Below are 24,096 nucleotides of genomic sequence, written 5' to 3' on the forward strand. Positions count from 1 at the left end.
TTTTGTTACAGTACACTCTGTAATTTTAATATTTGAGAACTTGGAAATTTATGAACTTTACAATTTAGTAATATGAAGATTTTCAAGTACGAAAATTGAAAACATAACTTTGAACAGTATTGAACTTTTCTTCGTTTGAAAACTTGGATGTCTATGAAATTTTAAATTTGAGAATCTAAAGATCTGAAAATTTGTAAATTGAAAACTTAAAAAATTAAAAACTAGAAAACTAGAAAACTAGAAAACTTGAAAACTCAAAAATTTGAAAACTTGAGAAATTGAAAAATTGAAAGATTGAAAGATTGAAAAATTGCAAAATTGAAAGATTGATAGATTGAAAAATTGAAAATTTTTAAACTTGAAAACTTAAAAATTTTAAAACTTAAAAACTTGAAAACATGAAAAAGTGAAGAATTGCAAATTTTAAAACCTTAAAAATTACAACTGCAAAATTTCCTAAACTACAATTAATTCCTCAATAATTCTTGAACTTAAAAACGTTTAACTTTGAAAATTTCTCCATTTCGAATAATCGATCTCCAGCAACGCCATCTTTAATCATCAACTACTACCACTATCAACCAAAAGATATGTGACAATTAGAAATAAAGACCCTGTACTAATTACAAACTATGAAACAGTTAAGAAATAAGGTTACTCTTACGGTTCGTTTTATCTAAATATCTATCTTCCTCATTTCAATCGTAAATTCCATTTATTTTAAGAAGAGTTCGTAGACTTCGCAAAAATTACATATTCATACGTCGATACCAGTTGTGTATCTTTGACTGCGATCTCGATATGCGACAGTGTTAATTTTAGAAATACCAAAAAAGTCGCAATATTATTCCAACTATGTTCGCGTATAGACGTAGGTTTTCTGTCCTTGTTCAATATTTAGACACGCGCCAAATCGACACGGATTCCGCATAACCTCGAACAGTAAAATTAGAACCACACGAAAAAAGTATCTTCCTCTCTTACTAAAAGATCGTCCAATTTATTTTTAATTTGTGAATGAAATTTTGTGACTGAATTAAAAAAAAGAACAATAAAATTCAGAACAAGAGCAAAAGTGTCTTCCTTGTAAACAATAAACTTTTGTCTGTTTTTATAACAATTAACAAATAACAACAAGTAAGAAATGATTGATTGAATGTTTAATTAATTGAGAAACACAAATTTAGTTGTAATAATTCATCATTATTTAATGTATTTGAAATTGGTTATTAAATTTGGTTTCGCTGAATTGAAGATTAAAAGACAACTTTAGTTAAAGGTTTTATTAATGAACAATTAATATTCAATGGTTTATTGAAACTTTTTCATAAGTGAAAATTAAATTCTTAATTTGATCTTGAGTAATCAATAATCATTTTTATTGTTAATATCAATGATCATATTTATTATATATTTTTTAGCATATTTAATTATTTTTGTTACAAACTTGATTTATCTTAATACAAATTTGATTGTCTTTGGTCATGTACAATTGTCTTTGAACATCTTTGATTATCATTGATAATTTTTTAACATCTTTGAACATATTTTAACATTTTTAATCATCTTTGAACATCATTGATTATCATTGATAATTTTTTAACATCTTTGAACATGCTTGAACATTTTTTGTCATCTTTGAATATCTTTGAACATCAATAATTATCATTGATCATGTTTGATCATCTTTGATCATATTCAATTATGTTTGATCATCTTTGAACATCATTGAACATCATTGAACATCTTTGTTCATCTTTGAACATCATTGAACATCATTGAATATCATTGAATGTCATTGGACATCTTTGTTCATCTTTGAACATTATTGAAAATCATTGAACATCATTTAACATCTTTGTTCATCTTTGAACATCATTGAACATCATTGAATATCATTGAATGTCATTGAATATCATTGAATGTCATTGAACATCTTTGTTCATCTTTGAACATTATTGAAAATCATTGAACATCATTGAACGTAATTGAACATCTTTGTTTATTTTTGATCATCATTGAAAATTATTGAACATCATTGAACATCTTTGTTCATCTTTGTACATCATTGTTCATCTTTGAACATCATTGAAAATCATTGAACATCATTGAACATCGTTGAACATCTTTGATCATGTTTGTTCATATTTGATCATGTTCCATCATCTTTGCTCATCTTTGAATATCATTGATTATCATTGATCAACTTTGACCACATTTGATCATGTTTGATCATGTTTATTCATCTTTGTTCATCTTTGAACATCATTGATTATTACGTTCAAACGATCAGATTCCCAGTTACCCAACAATTCACCTTACCGTTACAACCGTTACACTCGCAACACATATCGAAGTGAAATTCGCTAACGTTATGATCGAGGATGAACTCCGTTGCCACCTTCCGTTCGCTATGCTGCTACGAACATGACGATCCTCACGTAAGCATCCGTCGAAAAAGCAACGGACGAAGAACGGTTGTCCGGCTCGTTCGCCAGGAACATGAAATTCCTGCTGCCGGTTCTGATCGCGCACGTGTTACAGTGCGCGGCTGCGAAATCCTGGAACAGCGACAGTAAGTGAAAGTGTGTTGGCATCGTGATGTATGTAACTTCCGTCTCTGTTCGCCAGATTATCCCGAGGAGACGTTCAGCGTGTTCGGCTGGATCGGTTATCTGAAACGTCTGGCTATCGTGGGGTTTATGCTAGCCGGTGTCGTTCTGTATTACATTCCGGAATCACGACCACGTGAGTAATGAAAATCAGCGACTTTCATGATTGTCGTGTAGTTTTTTAACACTAAACCTACCGACTTATAATGTGTACTTAATTTGAAATTAAAAATGAAGTTAAAAAATAAATAAACAAACGATGAAACATAAATTAGTACACACATCCATTCTTTATCTTGATGACAATCAATGCTGATGGTAAGGAATGTACTTTAACAAAATGTGTACTTTATAATAAGAAACTTGTGGAGCGGTCATTTGACCGGTTCGGTTGTTAAGTGAAGTATCACTGTATAATTTGGTAGATCACTATTGGATTACTGTTAATAGATTATGGATCATATATTGGGTTATTGCAATTGGTAGATTTTATTGAAGCTATTAATTTTAGATATGTGAAGTTGAGAAGTTGATGGATGCCTCAGGTGACATCAAGTTTATGTGTAGTAGTATGTGAAGTGTAGGTGATCTTGGGTCTAACGTTTGAGGGATTATTGGGATGTTTGTTATTACTGATATGATATGTGTTGATTGAGGTATTGGTTGTATTAGATTATAGTAGGTGAACTTTGGGACATAATGTTTCTTTAATTATGCATTAGTGAAATAGTGATTTTGGGAATGGAGGAATTTCCAAATTCCAAGTTGAAATTAATTTTCTAACTTCCAAATCACTGAATATACAAATTCTTGTATTCCCAAGTAGTTAAATATATAAATTGCAAACTACACAAATTTCTATATTTCCAAATTCTCAGAAGGGCTAAATTTTCAAATCTCCAAATATGCAAATTGGAACTTGTCCAAATTTTCACATTACAGTATTCACTCCGTAAATGTTACTTTTGCCGGTCTCGATTGTAACATTTACGGTAGAAATCTTTTTAACATTTACGGAGTGAATACTGTACTGTACTCTGAGAAATCCAAAATTTCTAAGTCCCTAAATCTCCAAATCTTCAAATCCCTGAATCCCTGAATCCCTAAATATCCAAATCTCCAAATCTCCAAATATTCAAATCCCTGAATCCCTAAATCTCCAAATCACCAAATCTTCAAATCCCTGAATCCCCAAATCCCTAAATCCCTAAATCTTCAAATCTCCAAATCTCCAAATCTCCAAATCCCTAAATCTTCAAATCTGCAAATCTCCAAATCCCTAAATCTTCAAATCTTCAAATCTGCAAATCTTCAAATCTCCAAATCTCCAAATCCCCAAATCCCTAAATCTTCAAATCTGTAAATCTGCAAATCTGCAAATCTTCAAATCTCCAAATCCCCAAATCCCCAAATCCTTAAATCTTCAAATCTGCAAATCTACAAATCTACAAATCCCAAATCCCTAAATCTTCAAATCTGCAAATCTCCAAATCTCCAAATCCCCAAATCTTCAAATCCCTGAATCCCTAAATCTCCAAATCTCCAAATTCCCAAATTCTCAAATCTCCAAATCTTCAAATCCCTGAATCCCTAAATCTCCAAATCTCCAAATCTCCAAATCTCCAAATCTCCAAATCTCCAAATCTCCAAATCCCCAAATCCCTAAATCTTCAAATCCCCAAATCCCTAAATCTTCAAATCTGCAAATTCCTAAATCCCAAAATCCCCAAATTCTCAAGTCCCAAAATCCCGAAATGCCTAAATTCCCCAAATCACCAATTCTCCAAAAACCTCCAAAGTATCCCTAAATTGTTATCAATATAAATTCGCAAATTTGCAACAAATTAAATATATTTTCTTCTGTTGACAGACGCGCGTAGAATTTGCTATTCCTTGATCGACATCACAGCGAACGTTCTGAAATCCGTGTTAGGCACTGCTGAGGACGATGAAATGTACGAGAAGATCAAATCGAAATGTCATCGTATTCGATACGAGCAAAATTTGGCTGCTCAGAAACGTGTGTCGAAAGAGGTCGCGGTCGACGATGAGGATTTTAGGTACGTGCACAGGAGTCAGGGAAAGAGGGCGAAAATGTTCGTCGACGGTGATGGATTACCCACAGGGTCAGTTGATGAAGTTAATCGATGAAGTCGATAAGTAATAAATGATGAGATACATGAGTAATAAGTTTTATTAATTATAATCTGAGAATTATAAGTAATATATCGTACAATGTGAAATATGTTAGTAAAAGAGGAAGTGAAATTTGTTTGATATTCCTTGTTTTGAACTTGTATGATATTACTTTGACATTTAATGTTTGACAGGGGCAGAGAAAAGAAAAAAATAAACGCGAAACATAGCAAGGAGCATCGACAGTCTCGTCAACGCCTACGCAGCAGCATTATTAAAGAAATTTCTGGTGATCCTTCAAGCGAAATTGTAAAACCGGTCTACTTTTATTCGGACAAATTGGAGGACCTGCAAAAATATTTTAGGAGTGACTTGTACAATGGAAAACGACTGAGTGATGCCACGCTTGAAAATTATGCACTTTTGATTAGGTGTGAATTTAAGTGGACGTTGATATTCTAGAATTTGGGAATTAGAGGATGGAGAAATTTGAGGATTTCGAGATTTTTAGGGATTTGGGGTGATGGGGATATGAAGATTCGTGTGTTTAAAGATTTGGGGATTTAGGAGTTTGGGAATATGAAGGTTGCGGAGGTTTGAGATTTAGGGAGTTAGGGGGTTGTGGAGTTAGAGACATGAAGGTTTAGGGTTTTAGGGGTTTGGGAATATGAAGGTTGCGGAGGTTTGAGATTTTGGGATTTAGGGAGTGGGGGACTTGAGGACGTGAAGATTTGGAAGCTTAAAGATTTGAAAATTTATGGGTTTGAAAATATGTAGATTTCGGAATTTGGAGCTTTAGTGATTTAGGGATTTAGGGACTTGGGGCATTGAGGACGTGGAGATTTGGAAGCTTAAAGATTTGAAGATTTATGGGTTTGAAAATATGTAGATTTCGGAGTTTGAAGCTTTAGTGATTTAGGGATTTAGGGAGTTCGGGCATTGAGGACGTGAAGATTTGGAAGCTTTAAGATTTGAAGATTTATGGGTTTGAAAATATGTAGATTTCGGAGTTTGGAGCTTTAGTGATTTAGGGATTTAGAGACTTGGGGCATCGAGGACGTGAAGATTTGGAAGCTTAAAGATTTGAAGATTTATGGGTTTGAAAATATGTAGATTTCGGAGTTTGGAGCTTTAGTGATTTAGGGATTTAGGGAGTTGGGGCATTGAGGACGTAAAGATTTGAGGATTTAGAGGTTTGGGAATATTTTGAGTTCGAATTCGAGTGTCCAATATTTAAAATTTCTTCTGATTTGATCATTACAGTGGAAATCCGCGACAAATGGCAATGTTAGACGACAAATGCGTGAAAGATGACGTTATCATTGTTCAGGATCCTTATCTAAAATTAAAATACAAAGAATGTGGAACTTCGACTGAAAAATTGTCGGCCTTAGCAGAAATCTCAGGTTCGGAACATGAAGGACCTACTAGAGATTACAACAATGCAACAGAACTGGTAATATCAAGTAAACGAACTATTCAATTGAATAACGTAGAATAAAATAAATAATCACCTTGCTGAGCTAAAAGTGTATCACATGTACATATCTCTATATATCATTAATTTCAGTGTTATCTGGATTCTATCTGAAAAGAGTGCAATTAGAGGTATTTAGCAGTGAGATTTAAAAATATAAGAATCAAAAATAGCAGTTTTTTTTAAAGCAATGAATTTTTTGTAAAATAACGAGTTTTTCTGTAAAATTACTATTGAAAATTAATTATAAAAAATGCATTTTTTGTAAAATAATGAGTTTTTTCGAAAATTGGGCAAGTGGCGCCATCTCTTCGGCGAACAGGGTGAATTACACGCATTTGAAACTGTAGTTTCATTAATTCCCTCATTCTACCGCTAGATGGCGACACATAACAGGGAAATCTTATTACCCTAAGAATTGTTCAAAAATGATAATGTTTTGGTAAAATCAAAATATTCCGAAGTTAATTAGTCTTGCACTCCGCCGTTATTTGATGCGTATCAATACGAAATTAAATTAATAAAATCAGTGTTTGAATTTTTTAGGAAAAAGTGTCGCCATCTCTTCGGCGAAGTATACACTTGAAGCTGTATTTCGTCGGTGATACAGGGAATGACAAATTTTCGAGACGCCAAAAACCATTTTCATAGGCATTTTCTTATACAAAAAAAGAGCTTATTTACAAAATTTGTTTTATGTCGAAGTTTTATCGAAAGTCGCAATTTTTGATCAGATATCACTCGTCGCTTCATGGTACTATTAATACAATAATTCAAAACGACCTCTCAAATAAATATACAGGGACCTACAATAGTTGTGAGACACCGTGTATACGAATGAGGCTTTTAAAATACAATTTCTTAAATTGATTATTTTACAACAAACTGATATTTATTTTATTATACATAAATTGTAATTTATTATTATTAATAAACCTTGCAAAATATTTTCAAATTCCTAAATTACTATACAATAACAATCTGTTTTCTCTGACTCGTAACAGAACTACAGAATGATTAAATTAATGAAGATAATTGATTAATTATGCCTTTTATGCTATTCCAGGCAATGGAATCATACGTTAAGGACGTCGAATTGAGTTCCATACCCGAAGGAGATTCTAAATGTTCCGTCAGTAAACCATTTTACAAAAGTCAGTACCAATGTGGTGGAGAATGTTGCGGCAACGAATGTTTCAGACCTTCGGTCGAGTTAAACAGCAGAGACATTCTCGCTACTTCATCCGACACAAAGAATGTACTAAAGTAATTAACTATTATCGAATTGATAAAACCTCTAACAATATTAATATTATAAATTTTTCGAAACTTGTTCGTTACAGATCTCGAAGTACGATGAGCTCAAAGCTGCACGAAATGACAGAAGAGAACAACGGAAACTTGCATGTCACAAGTTACGCCAAGTACAATCACGAAGATGGTCGTTTTATGAAGTCGAGTAGTTTAAATAATCGCAAAGTTGACTTTCGAAAGGAGAGCACAGATTTTCATGAGGTAATTCAAGTTTATTAAGGAAAATAATTCGAGTTATTTAATCAAGGAAATGCTTAAATTTTTATTTACTCTTGAACTGTGGTCAAGGTTACCTTTAAATGCAAGCAAATAATTAAAAATTTTATCATTTTGACTGTTAATAATTCTTTAAAATTATTTAATGAGTTCAGGAACAAAATTGTCTTTTTTTATTTTTATTAAGTAGCTTTATTTTTAGCACATAATTTTATCAATAATCTCAGGGAAAAATTGAAGGACAATTTAAAAATATCTTTGGACTCGTTAAAACTGAAAATAGGATAAATATTATTTATTATAATTTAAATTATACTTATTTACTTATTTACTTATTTACTTATTTACTTATACACTTATTTGCATATTTGCTTATTCACTTATTTACTTATTAATTTATTGTCTCCACAAGTGTGAAGAAAATGGACACCGATACGAAAACACGTGCAGGAGACAGAAGTCTAAAACCAGTAATTCGTCGAAAGGTTTTGACTGTAATGACGTTCCTTATTTCACCGATCGAAGTGCAGAAGCTGACGACGAAATTTCTCATCATGGAGAACGAATTACTAGGAAACATGATCTTGACGAGAAACCTCAGAGAGAGAATTATTTATATATGAAAAGTTCGGAGGATTCCATCTTCGATCACGTTTGCGAGGATTTTGGTTCTGAACCTATTTTGAAAAGTAAGTTCAACTTTTTGTAAATGAAAAATGATTTTTTTTTAAGAAAATTTATATATAATACGTAATGTATTTACTCAGTTACTTTAGTCAGCTTAGTCAGTTTATTTTAATCTATTAAGTGCAAGAAACATATGCTTTCTGTATTTCAGTCAGTTAAATGTAAAAAGCGAATGTTTTTTTTTTCATTTCAGTTAGTTAAGTGCAAAAAGCAAACAATTTTTTTATTTCAGTCAGTTAAATACTAAAAATAAATACATTATCTTATTTTAGTCTATTAAAAGTAAAAAAACAAATGCTTTTTTTATTTCAGTCAGTTAAAAACAAAAAACAAATACATTATTTTATTTTAGTCTATTAAATACAAAAAATAAATGCTTTCTTAATTGTAGTTCGTTAAGTGACTGTCCTGTGTTTGCTCATATATATATAAAGGCTATTAAATATTCATATAAAGCTACATAATAATTAATTAATTAACGTAATGAAATTATATGACTGATTCAGACCGAGTGAAACCTGCATTACTGCGAGCAGTAAATTGGATATTCGGTGGTTGTCCAGAGGCGTCGAAGTGCACGAAAGTCGGAAAGGAAGAGAACCACGAAGACAACAGCGAGTGGCTCCACTAATTAACAACCTATTCATTGTCACGCACTCGAACCGTCGGCAAAATAAGAATTCTACTATATCGAGTCTCTCTCAAAAATTGTACGAAAATCATTTCTATCAATTTTCACCACTGAGGTTGCTATTTTGAATAAATAATAAAAGTCTCGTACTTGACCGCTTGTTAATTGTCCAACAAATAACTGAACACTCGGTTGTTTTTTATGTTGCTTCTTATAATATGATATATTTATTCAATCATTGTCTTTTGATGTAAATGTGGTACATAAAGCAGTGCATTTAAAAGATTAATATATGAAATATTAATATATGGAAGAAAGATTAATATGAAAGATTAATACATGGAATATGAAAGATTAATTTAAAAATATGAAATAATGATTTGCAAGATTAATTTAGAAATGTGAAACTATAATCTGATTCAAGAATTCGAAACCGTAATTTGATCGATTAATTCAAGAATATCAGATTGTAATTTGGTAGATTAATTTAGAGATCTGAACCTATAATTTTCAAGATTAATTTAGGAATGTGAAACTATAATTTCAAAGATTAATTTAGGAATCTGAAACTATAATTTGAAAGATTAATTGAAGAACGCGAAACTATGATTTCAAAGATTAATTTAAGAATGTGAAACTGTAATTTGAAAGGTTAATTTAGGAATCTGAAACTATAATTTGAAAGATCAATTTAAGAATATGAAACTATGGTATGACAGATTAATTTACGAATGGAAAACTATAATTTAAGATGTAAATTTAAATAAATATTTTACGGATATAGTGGTCTCACGATCTAGGGATATAGGTTTATAAATCTTTTTGAAATCATCGTTACTGATATGAAAATTTGACAGCTTAACGATATGTTAACTTTGAGTTAACTTTGAGTTTGATATGGAGTTATAGGAATTTGGGTACATTTGCATCTGGGGAAAATTTTGTAAATATTGAGATTTGGAGATATAGTGGTAGTTATGTAGAAATCTTTGAATCTGATCTAGGGATACAGTGGTCAGAAAATTTAAGGATCTAGGGATATTGTGTACTAATTTAGCTGTTTTTAGATTTCTAATCTAAGACTCTAGGGATACTGAAGCTTGGAAGTCAAGGAATGTAGGGATCTAGAGATATAAGGGGTCTAGGGATATAGGGGTCTAGGGATATAGGGGTCTAGGGATATAGGGGTCTAGGGATATAGGGGTCTAGGGATATAGGGGTCTAGGGATATAGGGGTCTAGGGATATAAGGGGTCTAGGGATGTAGGGGTCTAGGGATATAGGGGTCTAGGGATATAGGGGTCTAGGGATATAAGGGGTCTAGGGATGTAGGAATATAGTAATCTAGGGATGTAGAAATCTAGGGATATAGATACATAAAAATCTCGCGATCTAGGGATGTAAGTGTCTGCAAATCCAGCGATCTACAGATATAGAAATCAGAGAACATCAGTGACCAAAAAATTGTTAAATCTTCAGATGCAAAAATTGTTAAATCTTGAGATATAGAAATTTAGGAATCTAGAAATGTAGAAATATAGGCATTTCAGGAGAGACCACAGTGTATAATAATAAAAAAATTTTATGTCACGAGAAATAGAGATATGTAAATCCAGGAATCTAAGAATTTAAGGATCCGTGGAATTTCCATTTGTACATAAGACACTCGGGCGTATAGTTTTATGGTGCACGTAAATAACGATTGCCGGTTGCGTTGCCGGTCGGTTAACAGACATCCGGTTCGTATCCGGAAGAAACATTGGCAGGGTTCCGTGAATTATTTTACGATCGCGCGGCGGATCGAGGCAGTCAATATTTGTGTCGATTTGTGGCCAGTGGGCGAGGTGCAGAAGAAGTTGTCGAAACACGGGCTTCTTCTGGTTGGTGCGCACTCCCGCGCCGGAAGTGAATATCGCTGGTACGTGGCTCGAGCGAGCAATAAAGAAGGCCCGGCTCGCGGAGCCAAAGCCGCCAAAAGAGAATGGGGAGAGACAGTCGCTCGGAGACCAAGAAGCGAGTTGGATCACGCAACGGAACCACGGCTATTGTCAGGAAACACGTGATCTCACGCGCGTCGGATCGATCGTTGACACTCGTGGATTCCCGATATCGATACTCTACCGATTCGATTCCCTGCGGAGCCGTTAACGGGTTAAAACGTTGTCTGCCGCGAAATCGACTAACTTACACGAGAGGCTGTTATGTTCGCCGGTCGTACGAGCTGATAGAAAGTGTTTCGAGGAATGCCGAGGGAGTGATACAACGGTTGTGTTCTGACCGACTGGTAAGTGCGATCGCGTTCACCGAGCGACAAAAATAAACTAAGGTTCTTAACAGTTATTGGAAATCGTATTGGAGAGTGATCGATCGGTACCTTGACTTACTTATTAAATTAGAACGTTCTTTGTTTACGCTTTATGAAGTTTATGCATGAGCCGCTTCATTGTCTTTGAACGTTAAAATAGGCGGGCTGTAGTTGCAAAAATGTTGCGCGGTTAATGTTATCGATTTTCGGACGATGGAAACGGGGCCTTTAACAGCTTCCGATGAAATTCAACATTTTTATCGGACGGATTTTATCGTTCGCGAATTTGGTGGATGTTGCACGTGTGAAATTGCTGATTTTGCTGGATTGAAATTCGTAAGTAAAGTTTCTGGTTTTTGGGTCGGGGGTTCATGGTGCAAATTTCAATTCTTTAATTTTTCACTTTTTCAATTTTTCAATTTTACACTTTTACAATTTTGTAATTTTGTAATTTTTCACTTTTTCAATTTTTCAATTTTGCAATTTTGCAATTTTTCAATTACTCAATTACTTAATTTACCAATTCAGCAATTTTTCAAATTTTCACTCGTGCGCTATATTGCCGCGTATAGAATTGCTACGCGTTATATTGCAACGTATGGAATTGCTACGCGTTATATCACCACGTATGAAATTGCTACGCATTATATCACCACGTATGGAATTTCTATGCGTTATATTGCCACGTGTGGAATTGCTGCGCGTTATATTGCAATTTATGGAATTGCTACGCGTTATATCACCACGCATGGAATTTCTATGCGTTATATTGCCACGTGTGGAATTGCTGCGCGTTATATTGCAATTTATGGAATTGCTACGCGTTATATCACCACGCATGGAATTTCTATACGTTATATTGCCACGTGTAGAATTGCTACGCGTTATATTGCCACGTATGGAATTGCTACGCGTTATATTGCAGCGCCTGGAATTGCTACGCGTTATATTGCAGCGCCTGGAATTGCTACGCGTTATATTGCAGTGCATGGAATTGCTACGCGTTATATTGCAGCGTATGGACTTGTTATGCGTTATATCAGCGCGAGTTATATTTCTACGTGTTATATCACCACGTATGGAATTTCTATGCGTTATATTGCCACGTGTGGTATTGCCACAAGTTATATCGCCATGTGTGGAACCACTAAACGTTATATCGCCATGTGTGGCGATTTCTACACAATATATCGCCGTATACGAAATTACTAGACGTTATATTGCCATCTATCATACATGAAATTATTACAAATCATTTGAAGTGAATTTACTTTCACACGCAATGGAAAAAGGAACACGTGTTAACTCGAAAACAGTTTTATCCTCATCTGAAAATATGTTCTTCAAAGAAAAACAAAATAAAGCAAGAAAAAATAAACAAAATACACATAACCATGTACAATCTCTCTAAAATATAATTAAGCGTACCATCTCTCAAATACAATTAAACGTACAATCTCAAATACTTTATTAGAACAGTAAAATTTTAATTTCGAGAGTACGCATTTACGAGACAGTCGAAGTTTAATTTCTCAGCCATTACCCATCTTAACCCGTGAAGATTTCCCTTAATCCTTGTACATATTGTTTGCAAATGAGTTACATCAACAACGTATGCTTTCCAAGAAAAGTCTGCAATTCGTAGACGTACACGAATAAATTCGGGAGCCACGAAAACACGATGGCTCATAGATCCGCAGCGAGCCTGATCTAGCCTTAACGCCACTTACGTGCTATGATGGTACATCGTTAGACGCCAGAGTAAATTCTTGAGATTCCACGGAACATGTGCGAACTGTTCTATTAATGTAACCATCGAGTCGAGCCTTCTTCGTTCCACGAGGCTCGAACGCACCTCGATGCCGCTTCTTTCTCCGCCGGCTTTTCACCGTTCCCCTCATTTCTTTCATCCAAAGACGTCGACTGTATTTAAACTTTCGTTCGAAGAGGAACACGAGGCGAAACGCCTCGGCTGATCTCGTTTTGATCCCGACCAAGGGGAGACACGAGACAGCCGGTAAATGGAACCGCGTACAGGATATTTGGAAACGTCGACCTCTTCAACATCGAAATGTACAAATTGAGAGTCGGTGAAAATTTCGTTCTTCTCTCGTGGAATTAATTAATACAATTTGTTCGTTCATTGTGGTCTGTCAAATTTTAATTAACAAAATGTCCTGAAGAAATGCAGTATTGATTCTGGAATTGTTTGTTAAATTGACAGGTTATTTTCATCAATATCTGCTATTTGGGTAGAAAAACAATTGCATTTATTCTGTAATATTTCGTAACGTGGTTATAGTAGACTCTCGATATATTGCCGATGCGGTGGTATTTTAGGCTCATTGAAAAATCATTTCGATCAATGACTGCTATTTGATTTCGGAATAAAAATAATTGAATTTATTCTGTATTATTTGGTAACGGAGTTATAGTAGACTCTCGATATATTGCCGATGCGGTGGTATTTTAGCCTCATCGAAAAATCATTTTAATTAATACCTGCTATTTGGATAGAAAATACAGTTGGAATTCATTCTGTATTATTTCGTAACGTATAGTAGACTCTCGATATATTGCCGATGCGGTAGTATTTTAACCTCATCGAAAAATCATTTTAATTAATACCTGCTATTTGGATAGAAAATACAGTTGAGTTCATTCTGTGTTATTTCGTAACGTATAGTAGACTCTCGATATATTGCCGATGCAGGGATGTATTAGGCTCACCAACAAATTTTTTATTTTTTGAAGATTTATGTATTTTTGAAAGGCACTGTAACGCATGGTATCAACGAATTGCAATATATAACGAGTCCTAATATAAAACGCCAGTAAACAGTGAGTTGTGATACAACATGGCGATTTAACGCGATGCGATGCAATGTAATACACTGCAACTTATGGTGACTAAACATATTGCAATATAACGCGATGTAATAGGATACGTCGTAATGCAACTTATGGTGACTAAACATATTGCAATATAACGCGATGTGATAGGATACGTCGTAATGCAACTTATGGTGATTAAACATATTGCAATATAACGCGATGTAATAGGATACGTCGTAATGCAACTTATGGTGACTAAACATATTGCAATATAACGCGATGTAATAGGATACGTCGTAATGCAACTTATGGTGATTAAACATATTGCAATATAACGCGATGTAATAGGATACGTCGTAATGCAACTTATGGTGATTAAACATGCCTGTACGACGCGTTATACTAAAGTGCATCGTAATGCGAGTTATGACGATTAAACACGTTGCGATACAACACATCGCGATGCAAGGAATCCATAATATTTACATTGCAATATAACACGTAGTACTCACGGCGAATTAACGTGTTACAATGTAACAAGTTGCGATATAACTTGTGATCTAACATGTTGCAAAACGTGTCGTGTTATTAATTATAGTGGTCTAACATGTCATGATACAACTTATGGCGATTTTATACATCGCGATATAAATTATGGCGGTCTAACTTGTTATGATACAATTTATGGCAATCTTATGCGTGACAATACACGACGATTTAACTCGCGATAATAAATTATATATCTATGAGTAATAGTAGGTAAAGCTCTCTAACCTTGAACGTACATTTCTCCATCAATTCAAAGAGTTGCACCTTACTATTCCGCAAAACTATTACTTCTAATGTTCCTTACAATTATGCAAAGTTTGAGAAAAATCGAAGTTTCCAATCTCGTAAACTTTCTTCATAAGACCTGAAAAATGTTAAAATCGATAAAGTTACACAACAAAGAATTACTCTACCTACCAATAAACAACACTGTAAAATATATTAAAAAGCACATATTGTAAAACCAATAAAATATATCCAAGAAAGTCTTAAAAACCAAATCCCCCGAAAATTACGCAAAAAACGAATAACATGGAAAGTGATACGTTACGATACGTTAACAAAATCGCAAGAGTAGATTTCCTCGGAGTTGTTTTCTTTGGCAAACGGCAACGAGTGCTGGTTACCTGTGTGTCGCTTTCGAATGTTTTATACGAAATTCAGAGGCGTAATCGACGCTCGTGGAATCCGGCCAACGAAAGATGTAATCGCGACAGATTTTTGCGGTCCGCAAACACACACGGCAGCCTGAGCCCACACATTCGACGCGTTCGCTAACGTTACGATCTTTTGTTACGGTTTGTGCAGTGACAAATGCGCGGAGCATGACGTCAAATGCGATCAGGGGTATCCGAAGAAAGAAGAGTTCGCTATGCGAGGTAAAAGTGGCTGTGATCGGGGCGCCAGGAGTCGGGAAAAGCGGTGAGTATTGTATTTATTTTCGACTGGAGTTCATTTATTAATTAACGTTATACTGAGCTGTAGGCATCGAACATATAAAATAACAAGCTTTATAGAAATAAAAGTATACATGAATAGGGTACATGTAAATAATAAGAGAACACGTGTAACTAATAAGGAATGTACACATAAATAACAAGCAGAGTATTAAGTAGGGTAATAAGTGAAGTATATAAGGTGTACATAAACAACAAACAAGGTATATATAAATAATAAGCAAGATGCAAATGACAAGCAAGGTATACATAAATAATAAGCAAGATGCAAATGACAAGCAAGGTATACATAAATAATAAGCAAGATGCAAATGACAAGCAAGGTATACATAAATAATAAGCAAGATGCAAATGACAAGCAAAGTATATGTATATAAATAATAAGCAAAATACAAATGACAAGCAAGGTATACATAAATAATAAGCAAGGTACAAATGACAAACAAGGTATACATAAATAATAAGCAAGATGTAAATGACAAGCAAAGTATACATAAATAATAAGCAAAGTACAAATGACAAGCAAGGTATACATAAATAATAAGCAAAGTACAAATGACAAGCAAGGTATACATAAATAATAAGCAGGGTACAAATGACAAACAAGGTATACATAAATAATAAGCAAGGTGCAAGTGACAAGCAAAGTATACACAAAAAATAACCAAGATGTATTGTATAAATAGTAAGCAATGTATACATGAACACAAGTAGTACATATAAATAATAATAAGCAAGTTTCATAAAGATTTAATAAAGAAACGTTAGTAATGTAGAACGTAACGTGGGAGGCTCCCTACTGGAGTCCACCACAAAATGGCGGTGCAGGTCCTCCTGAACAAGACATCAAAATGGTACATTCTGTAGAATTATAAGATAAATATTTTTTAAATTAAATTGATAGGTATCATGTTATATTAATATAGTGTATATTAGCACATGTAATATGTGCAACACATATTACACATATGATATGTACAACACATGTAACACATATAATATGTTCAGCATATACAACACATATAATATGTACAATACATATAACACATATGATATGTACAGCACATATAACACATATAATATGTGCAACACATATTACACATATGATATGTACAACACATGTAACACATATAATATGTTCAGCACATACAACACATATAATACGTACAATACATATAACACATATGATATGTACAGCACATATAACACATATAATATGTGCAACACATATTACACATATGATATGTACAACACATGTAATACATATAATATGTTCAGCATATACAACACATATAATATGTACAATACATATAACACATATAATATGTACAACATATACAACACATATAATATGTACAATACATATAGTACATATAATATGTACAGCACATAATATGTACCACACGTATAACACATATAATACGTACAATACATACAACATATATAATATATATAACACAAAAATGTCATATAGTATAATATCGAGGTACCTTGTATATAAACATTCGATCACAAAAAGATGAGCCGAAAGAACGAAAGGCCCAGCTGTTAATTCAAGTACAAGTGCACAAGTCACATGTTAACGGTTGACCACGCGATAGGTGTGTGCGCTAGAAACGTGGTTACCCTGAGAGAAGCCAACCGCGTGTATTTTTGGTAATGGCACGTGTAAGGCATAGAATAAATAATTGTTTGGACCCCGACGATTGTCCCACCCTATTTATAAAGATTTTATTTGAAAATTTCGTCGAATCGCGTCGTATAAAATCGAGAAAGAGATCGCTATCAGATCGTATACGATAGCAATGTTTTTCTTGCGGTTTTCGTCGACTGTATTTTTAACTTGCCAAGTAATTGCCGGTTTCGTCGAAAGAAAGGAGGGGGGTTAAAGTTGATTCGGGTTGCCGAATTGATCCGCGCAGGAAATTGGCACGAAGAGCCGCAAACTTTTAACGAGCCACGCGAGGGAAAGCGTCCAAATGATGTTGCTGCGAATCAACGAAATACACCCGATCGCCAATAAATTTCTTCTCTATGATGTGTTCAGCCGTCCTTGTCAATCACCGGAGCTCTCCGGGGTCCAGGCTCTGGTCACTTTACAATTTTAGACGCCTTGGAAAATTTCGATACGTTCAAAATAAATTCTTACATATTGACTCGGTACATGGTACATCTTGATGGGTCATATTTCAAAGGGATGGAAATATATAATCAGAAACTTTCCTTCAGGAAGCAAAATTCGTGACAAATTATCGAACTGATTTAGTACATGATGATGTCGCCTTGACACCAAGCATCTGGTCAGGGTGGTACATTCATGAAAATGTTTCATTACAAATAAATAAAAAATAATATTATTTAAACAGATTATATATATACTAGTTTAGATATTCGTAGTAGTAATATTTCACGTTATTTGTAAAAAAAAAATCATTCAAACTGGATTTGATCTGTGGACATCCAGATTTGAAGTCTGATACCTCTGCAACTACACCAACTTCATTATAATAATTTTCTTCCATATTTAATCTTGTTAACAATTTACTTCAAACGTACACACCTTCATAATTCGTTACCAATTTTACACTAAAATTACAGACAAGTTTACATATAGCATCACAATAAATTTCGTCGAAAACTACGATGATCAAAAGCTTCTGTTGGTGTAGCAAAACGTTCTAAAATAAACGTGTCAAATCATCAATGTATTTCGAATCGAAATTTGTCTCCAATAATCGAGCTGTAACACGATACATGATGGGTCAATCGGGGCCAGTTTTCATTGAATTTCGAGAGTGGACAACGGTGACGTTGAACGCTGCAAGGTTTTGTAGCGCCGCGGCAGGTTCGAGTTCGAGGTAAAAATAGTGTGGTATACCTCGAAGCGGGTCACTAGGCTGTAGCTCTCGTTTCTCTCGATCGAATCACGATACGTTGGAACGTGCATTGTATCGAACAAGATCGTGTAACGTTTTCGCGATATCGGCTGGAAATTGATTCCAACAGATCGAACAGAGAGAGAGTTATAGCCGAAGAAACTGAATGCATAAACTTAGTCAGGCATGTGTATTTTTCGAACGCGAGATACATAACGGGTGCGTTTCATATTGTATCGCGAGACACTTCGGATTTATAGCAAATGTTCAAAAATAAAAGTTGAGGAATTAGCATGGGACGCGGTGGGATTAAGTTCGTCATACTTTTCATTTCTTTTGTTTTATTTCGAGGTGTGACTTAAGCGAATTTATTCTGGGATATGTGGGATATGGTTTCGGTAAATTATTTAAACTGTGATAATTATGGGTCAAATTGAGAGGGTAGTGAATTAGAGTTGTGAGATTTTAGAATTTCGGAAGTTTGGGACTTAGGATAGGGTGCCTCAGAATGCTGTGGTTGCAGAATATTAGAATTTCTGGATTTTACAGTTTTGGAACTTTAAATTATAAATTTTAGTACTTACAAATTTTGAGAGTGTGAAATTTTGAAACTGGGATCTTAGGATTTTTCAATCTCAGGCAAAGAGTATAGGATTTCAGTTTAGAAGCTTTGGCATCTGGGAAATACAGAATTCCGGACTGTGAAATGTTAGAGATTGAAATAATGTCGGAGTTAGAAATTGTGACACGCAGCAACATTGAAATGTTACAAAATAATTTATTAGAAACTTGTGTACGCTGCGATAAATTCCCCTTTTAGCAAATGGGTCTTGGCCAATAAAATACTTGAGGTCCTGCTATAATTACCATTTCGTCATTCACAGCTGCATTCGAACTATAATTTCTAAAGGTGTCTGAAAGAAACGCGAGTAAACTCTGCTCCAATAAGAGTTTCCCTCGCTAACGTAACTGGAGCTAATCGAATAATAGAAGAAACGATAGAAATAGGGCGGTAAAATGTAGGTTGATAACTTTCTAGCAGATATGTGTACGGAATTTGTATTGACGAATGCACAATCTAATGTGTCACAGTCCACCTACTGTCCTGATAGATGAAAACGGTGCTACGAGGAAAGTTACCGATAGAAAATCGAATCGTATTCAGGATAATTCCGCTCGAAAAGCTGCAATAATTATTCTTTTTACGTTCCAGCATTGACAGTGAGATTTCTGACGAAGAGATACATCGGGGAATATGATCACCAGTCAGGTAAGAGACATCTCAATTTACAAGATGTGGCTTCCCGTACAACGAAACGTCAACAGACAGTAAACGTCAGTAGACGATACAACGTGTCTTTCCATATCTCCTTTTTTCTTCATTTTGAAAAATTGCCAACAGCTAAACCACCTCAAAGGCCGCGTATACTCTCCCTACGCATACCTTGGGCTGCGTCTGGTCTAAATTTATCGAAGACGAATTTGACACTAGACAGGACGGGTACTAATGCGAGGTTGATACTCGAACAAAACTCCTTGTTTTGTACAAATACAGCAACGCGATAGACGAGACGGTTTCCTTACGAGCACGTGTCGGCGGTCTAAAACTAGACTCGACTAGAAAGATCTACCAAACAGTTCACAGCTCCGAATTAAAACTATTCTACATAAAAAATTACATAACTCGAACATTATTGTTGAAAAATTATTTGTGACTTCTTTTTTTAGAGAACAGATACAAACACGAGGTGCTGGTCGACGGTGAACCTATACTCTTTGAAATTCTGGACACTTGCCCTAAGGTAATTATTGATAACCGGGAGTATAGGAATATGTATAAGAATGTGGTGATATAGGGATATGGGGATGTGAGAATACAGAGTTGAGAGATATAGTTATAGGAACCAGTAATATAAGAATATGGATGATAAGAGGATAAGAATATGAATCTATGAATTTTGGTATATAAAGAACCTAAGTATTTGTATACATAAGGATCTAGAAATTTAATAACATCCTCTTATAGTATAAATAAAGATCAGTATACCTACAGTAGTTCCATGATAGATAATATCAAAGTTTCAGTCGCTATTTTTCTGACGTTCTAGAGCGAAGATGAGTTGCCATCCACCGAAACTTTGCAATGGGCAGACGGCTTGCTTTTAGTCTATTCGATAACGGACAGAGCATCCTTTAATTTCGTTAGAAAAGCAAAGGAAACGCTGGCGGTGGCTGATCCCGAGGCTACGATGCCTCTCGCTTTAGTTGGAAACAAAGCTGATATGGTTCATTTGAGGCAAGTTAGCACCGAGGAAGGAGAAATACTGGCGAAAGACTTCGAATGCTGGTTCAGTGAAGTATCCGCCGCGGAACAGGTACATATATACTTTCTACCAGTTGAATCCTGCGAAAAGTTTTGTTTCGTGGATAATTTGAATGTAACAAACAACGTATTGTTTCAGGTTACTCAAGTTGCCGAATCGTTTCATGAACTGTGTCGGGAAGTTCTGGCTGCCAGAAGGAGGAACAAGCAATCGTTGTTGGATAGAATGCTGGGAAGCAAAGCGACACGTGCTTATTCGCGAGGGAAAAGCGATTCGGCGCTTCCGAAGGATTAATTCGCGAGGAACATATTTTCTATCCATATTTTTTTGTTACGAAATGGGAAATTATCGTGATGATTGTTTTTAAGGAAGTTTGAGGTGTTGCTGCAACTGGATAAGAATAACATATTTTATGCATGTATACAAGTACTTATCAGTAAAATTTTAAGTACCAAAGATTTATGTAGTGTCATGTAATTTTTATTATTTATACGATACTTATGTAAATTTCGAAGCTTTACGTTAGAATAATTCTATCTTAACAATAGCGATTTAAGTATATAATGTTTTAATATGTTGTCGTATTTTTTACTGAAAAGATTTATTGTCTTAATACAAATCACGTAAAAATGTAACGCAAGATATACATAGTTAAATCAAAATTTAAATACTAGATCCACAATATGTGAAAACTGAATGGCTTGTTCGTCTCGCAAGGCTGACAATGGATATAACGTACACGAACTGTAGTTTAGATACAGAAACTTGTACTAGTTGATCTATATTTATTTTGTACTTATAAGGTAAAGTTATGACAATAAATATTTTATCTATTTATTATATCACGATGATATGTAAGGCTAAAGCCTTGATTTCAAAATAGATGATTCTCATATAAACATAATGGTACAATAATAAATCATTCTCATTTATGCTTTAACACTTATGTCATAAATTTATATTATTTACAGAAATGAAGTCATACCTATTTTGCATCATCGTATGTTTCTAAAACATCTGCCAAATGTTCATTATCCCTTGGCCTCTTAAATTGTTTCCTTTTACTAATCGGTTTCTTTCGTTTAATTGGAGCTGGCTTCTTGGGACCATGATCTTGCATCGATCGTATACCTTGCTTCTCAAGATATTCGTCAATTTTTTGGTCATCCATTGCATCAACTGCAACAGCTCTCCATAACTTTTGAAACTCGTCATCTATTGGAAACTGGGCAGTTTTATCATTGTAGAATACAATTTTTTTCTTATCCATGGGCCTCGTTATAAATAATATTTCATTTTGCAGACTCTGAAATTGTTAGATTTTATAATCACTGCAAAAGTAACATATTAATATTTCACATATGCCTTTACTTACTTTTAAATGTTTATCACAGTGCGGTAAACTTTCTTGTATATCTTCTAATAATATTCCCCCAAGACCTTTCAAATCTTGCTGTTTAAGCAATCTTAACAGAGACTTCTTATCTTTGATTTTATACATAGCTTTAAATACAAATCTACCATCTGAAGTAACTTCGATCTTTGGATTTTTAACAAGAGCTTCAGTTTGAAGCCATTGTTTTACCTAACAAAAATACAGATTTGTTCTAGATTTTGTTACCGTTATTCATAGATATTACCACACTTACCTTAGATCCAACATCTAATTGATTTGTTTCGTCTAAGATTTCATCTAGTGTTAAAGGATGATCATCTCCTTCTTGATGCCTAGTCTTCATGTGTTTCACTATTTTTGCTAGGACACCAAATTTATATTGGGTACTACCAGACATGGTTTTGTAGTTAACCATGTCCAGCTTTGGACCCGTAGACACAGTGGATGGTTTGGGTTTCTTTTTAAGAGGTTCATCTCGTGCAGAATCTTTATCCTGTTCCTTTCTCTTCTTCTCTACCCTATAAACATAAGTTCCATGTTTTACTATACCATACTTTCTACATATATGAAGGTTAGAAATGAAAATTGGCATGAAATATTTACGCTGGTGTACTGAGAGCTCTTTTTTTAAAGAGTTCCCGCTCTCTGAGCAATGCTGGATCCATTGTGTATAAAAATTTCAATTATACGAATGCCAAAATCACTTATTTATCATTCGCACACGATCTGTCACTTTTGCCACATTCTAACCTCCCCGATAAGTCGCTTACTAAGCAGAGGTTCTCATTCTCTTTGTATAGTGAACAAAAAAGGATGCGCATAAGTGCGCATGCGCGGGTCACCGTTCGATTAATCGTTCAATAATTTCAAATGAAATTAGCTACAATATATAAATACATTTATCATTTAGAGTGAATTACATATGTTTATCATAATTTAGAATGAATTATTTTAATATTTTGGGCTGTAATTGTTATTTAGTGCTTCTTTTAATATACATATATACTTATATAATTATTCGAAAATTTATTCGATAATTCTTTATCATATTAAATTATTAATTGTTATATGTCTGAAATTATTAATTAAATAAGGGGATAATTTTAAGAAACTTATTCACCATAATTTGAAAATATAAAGGAAAGTCAATAATATTATATGTGTAAATAATTTTCCCGCCAATTACTTGACACTCGTATTACCGCCATTTTGGTTCAGACGCATTCGCGGGAACTTGCTTTACCGACGCGCTGCTGCACGAAATCTTCTCCCAGGTAAAATTTATCATTTATACTTGTTATAATCGCGCAAAACTCATCAGATTTATAAATTTATTCATAGTGTTTTGTTATATTAAAGTAAAACTATAATTTGAGTCATTATTATACGAATAGCGTAGACAACTAGAGTTAACCAAATAGACATTTGTTAAAGTACACAGTGTACCAAATAGACTCGAGAGGATATGTATATTCTATAACTCATTCCTTAACTATACAATCACAATTTTCTGAATCTTTGAGTGTCAGTTTCGTTATTTATCCCTTTAGTACCGACTGAGTAATAGTGCATCGGTATTTGTCCGCAGAAAGTAACAGGGAACGTCTCGGGTAGAGATCGCGGGAGGTGCACTTCTGTCGTGTAAGGGTGTCTTTACACTGAACTAGCAAATACTCATTCTTGCTCAGTTTCATAAAATTTAAATTCAGACGAACATTCTTTGGCTCTCTTGTACAATCAATATAATATAACTTAGCTTTATTCAATTCAATTCGACAGATTT

At 34.2% G+C, this 24,096-nt stretch overlaps 3 protein-coding genes across 8 annotated transcripts; 2 read left to right on the forward strand and 1 right to left on the reverse strand.

The window, feature by feature from the left end:
• Positions 1–422: 422 nt before the first annotated feature.
• On the forward strand, positions 423–9,227 carry LOC100875865 (uncharacterized). Of its 3 annotated transcripts, XM_003704603.3 has the most exons (10): positions 423–1,137; positions 2,294–2,575; positions 2,632–2,748; positions 4,483–4,738; positions 4,943–5,179; positions 6,012–6,204; positions 7,292–7,491; positions 7,569–7,740; positions 8,168–8,444; positions 8,949–9,227. In XM_003704603.3, the coding sequence occupies exons 2-10, from the start codon at positions 2,503–2,505 to the stop codon at positions 9,071–9,073; spliced, it is 1,650 nt and encodes a 549-aa protein (XP_003704651.2). In that variant the 5' UTR covers positions 423–1,137; positions 2,294–2,502; the 3' UTR covers positions 9,074–9,227. The 3 variants fall into 3 exon arrangements, with proteins under 3 accessions (XP_003704651.2, XP_076386392.1, XP_076386393.1); XM_076530277.1 differs by lacking the exon at positions 423–1,137 and having other exon boundaries at positions 2,139–2,575; XM_076530278.1 differs by lacking the exon at positions 423–1,137 and having other exon boundaries at positions 2,139–2,575; positions 4,483–4,672.
• A 1,478-nt stretch (positions 9,228–10,705) lies between these two features.
• LOC100883252 (ras-related and estrogen-regulated growth inhibitor) lies at positions 10,706–21,375 on the forward strand. Its single transcript, XM_003704584.3, has 6 exons — positions 10,706–11,356; positions 15,569–15,682; positions 19,807–19,863; positions 20,322–20,395; positions 20,702–20,968; positions 21,056–21,375. The coding sequence occupies exons 2-6, from the start codon at positions 15,586–15,588 to the stop codon at positions 21,209–21,211; spliced, it is 651 nt and encodes a 216-aa protein (XP_003704632.1). The 5' UTR covers positions 10,706–11,356; positions 15,569–15,585; the 3' UTR covers positions 21,212–21,375.
• Positions 14,451–23,099, reverse strand: TfIIEbeta (transcription factor IIEbeta). Of its 4 annotated transcripts, none has more exons than XM_012288268.2 (5): positions 22,917–23,099; positions 22,567–22,831; positions 22,293–22,502; positions 21,903–22,223; positions 14,451–15,125 (listed from the first exon to the last, which is right to left on the reverse strand). In XM_012288268.2, the coding sequence occupies exons 1-4, from the start codon at positions 22,976–22,978 to the stop codon at positions 21,903–21,905; spliced, it is 858 nt and encodes a 285-aa protein (XP_012143658.1). In that variant the 5' UTR covers positions 22,979–23,099; the 3' UTR covers positions 14,451–15,125. The 4 variants fall into 4 exon arrangements, with proteins under 4 accessions (XP_012143658.1, XP_076386394.1, XP_012143660.1 ...); XM_076530279.1 differs by lacking the exon at positions 14,451–15,125 and adding an exon at positions 16,368–16,578; XM_012288270.2 differs by lacking the exon at positions 14,451–15,125 and adding an exon at positions 20,575–20,997.
• Positions 23,100–24,096: the final 997 nt, after the last annotated feature.

Source organism: Megachile rotundata, chromosome 3 (genome assembly GCF_050947335.1).
Source record: "Megachile rotundata isolate GNS110a chromosome 3, iyMegRotu1, whole genome shotgun sequence".
NCBI classification, from domain to species: domain Eukaryota; kingdom Metazoa; phylum Arthropoda; class Insecta; order Hymenoptera; family Megachilidae; genus Megachile; species Megachile rotundata.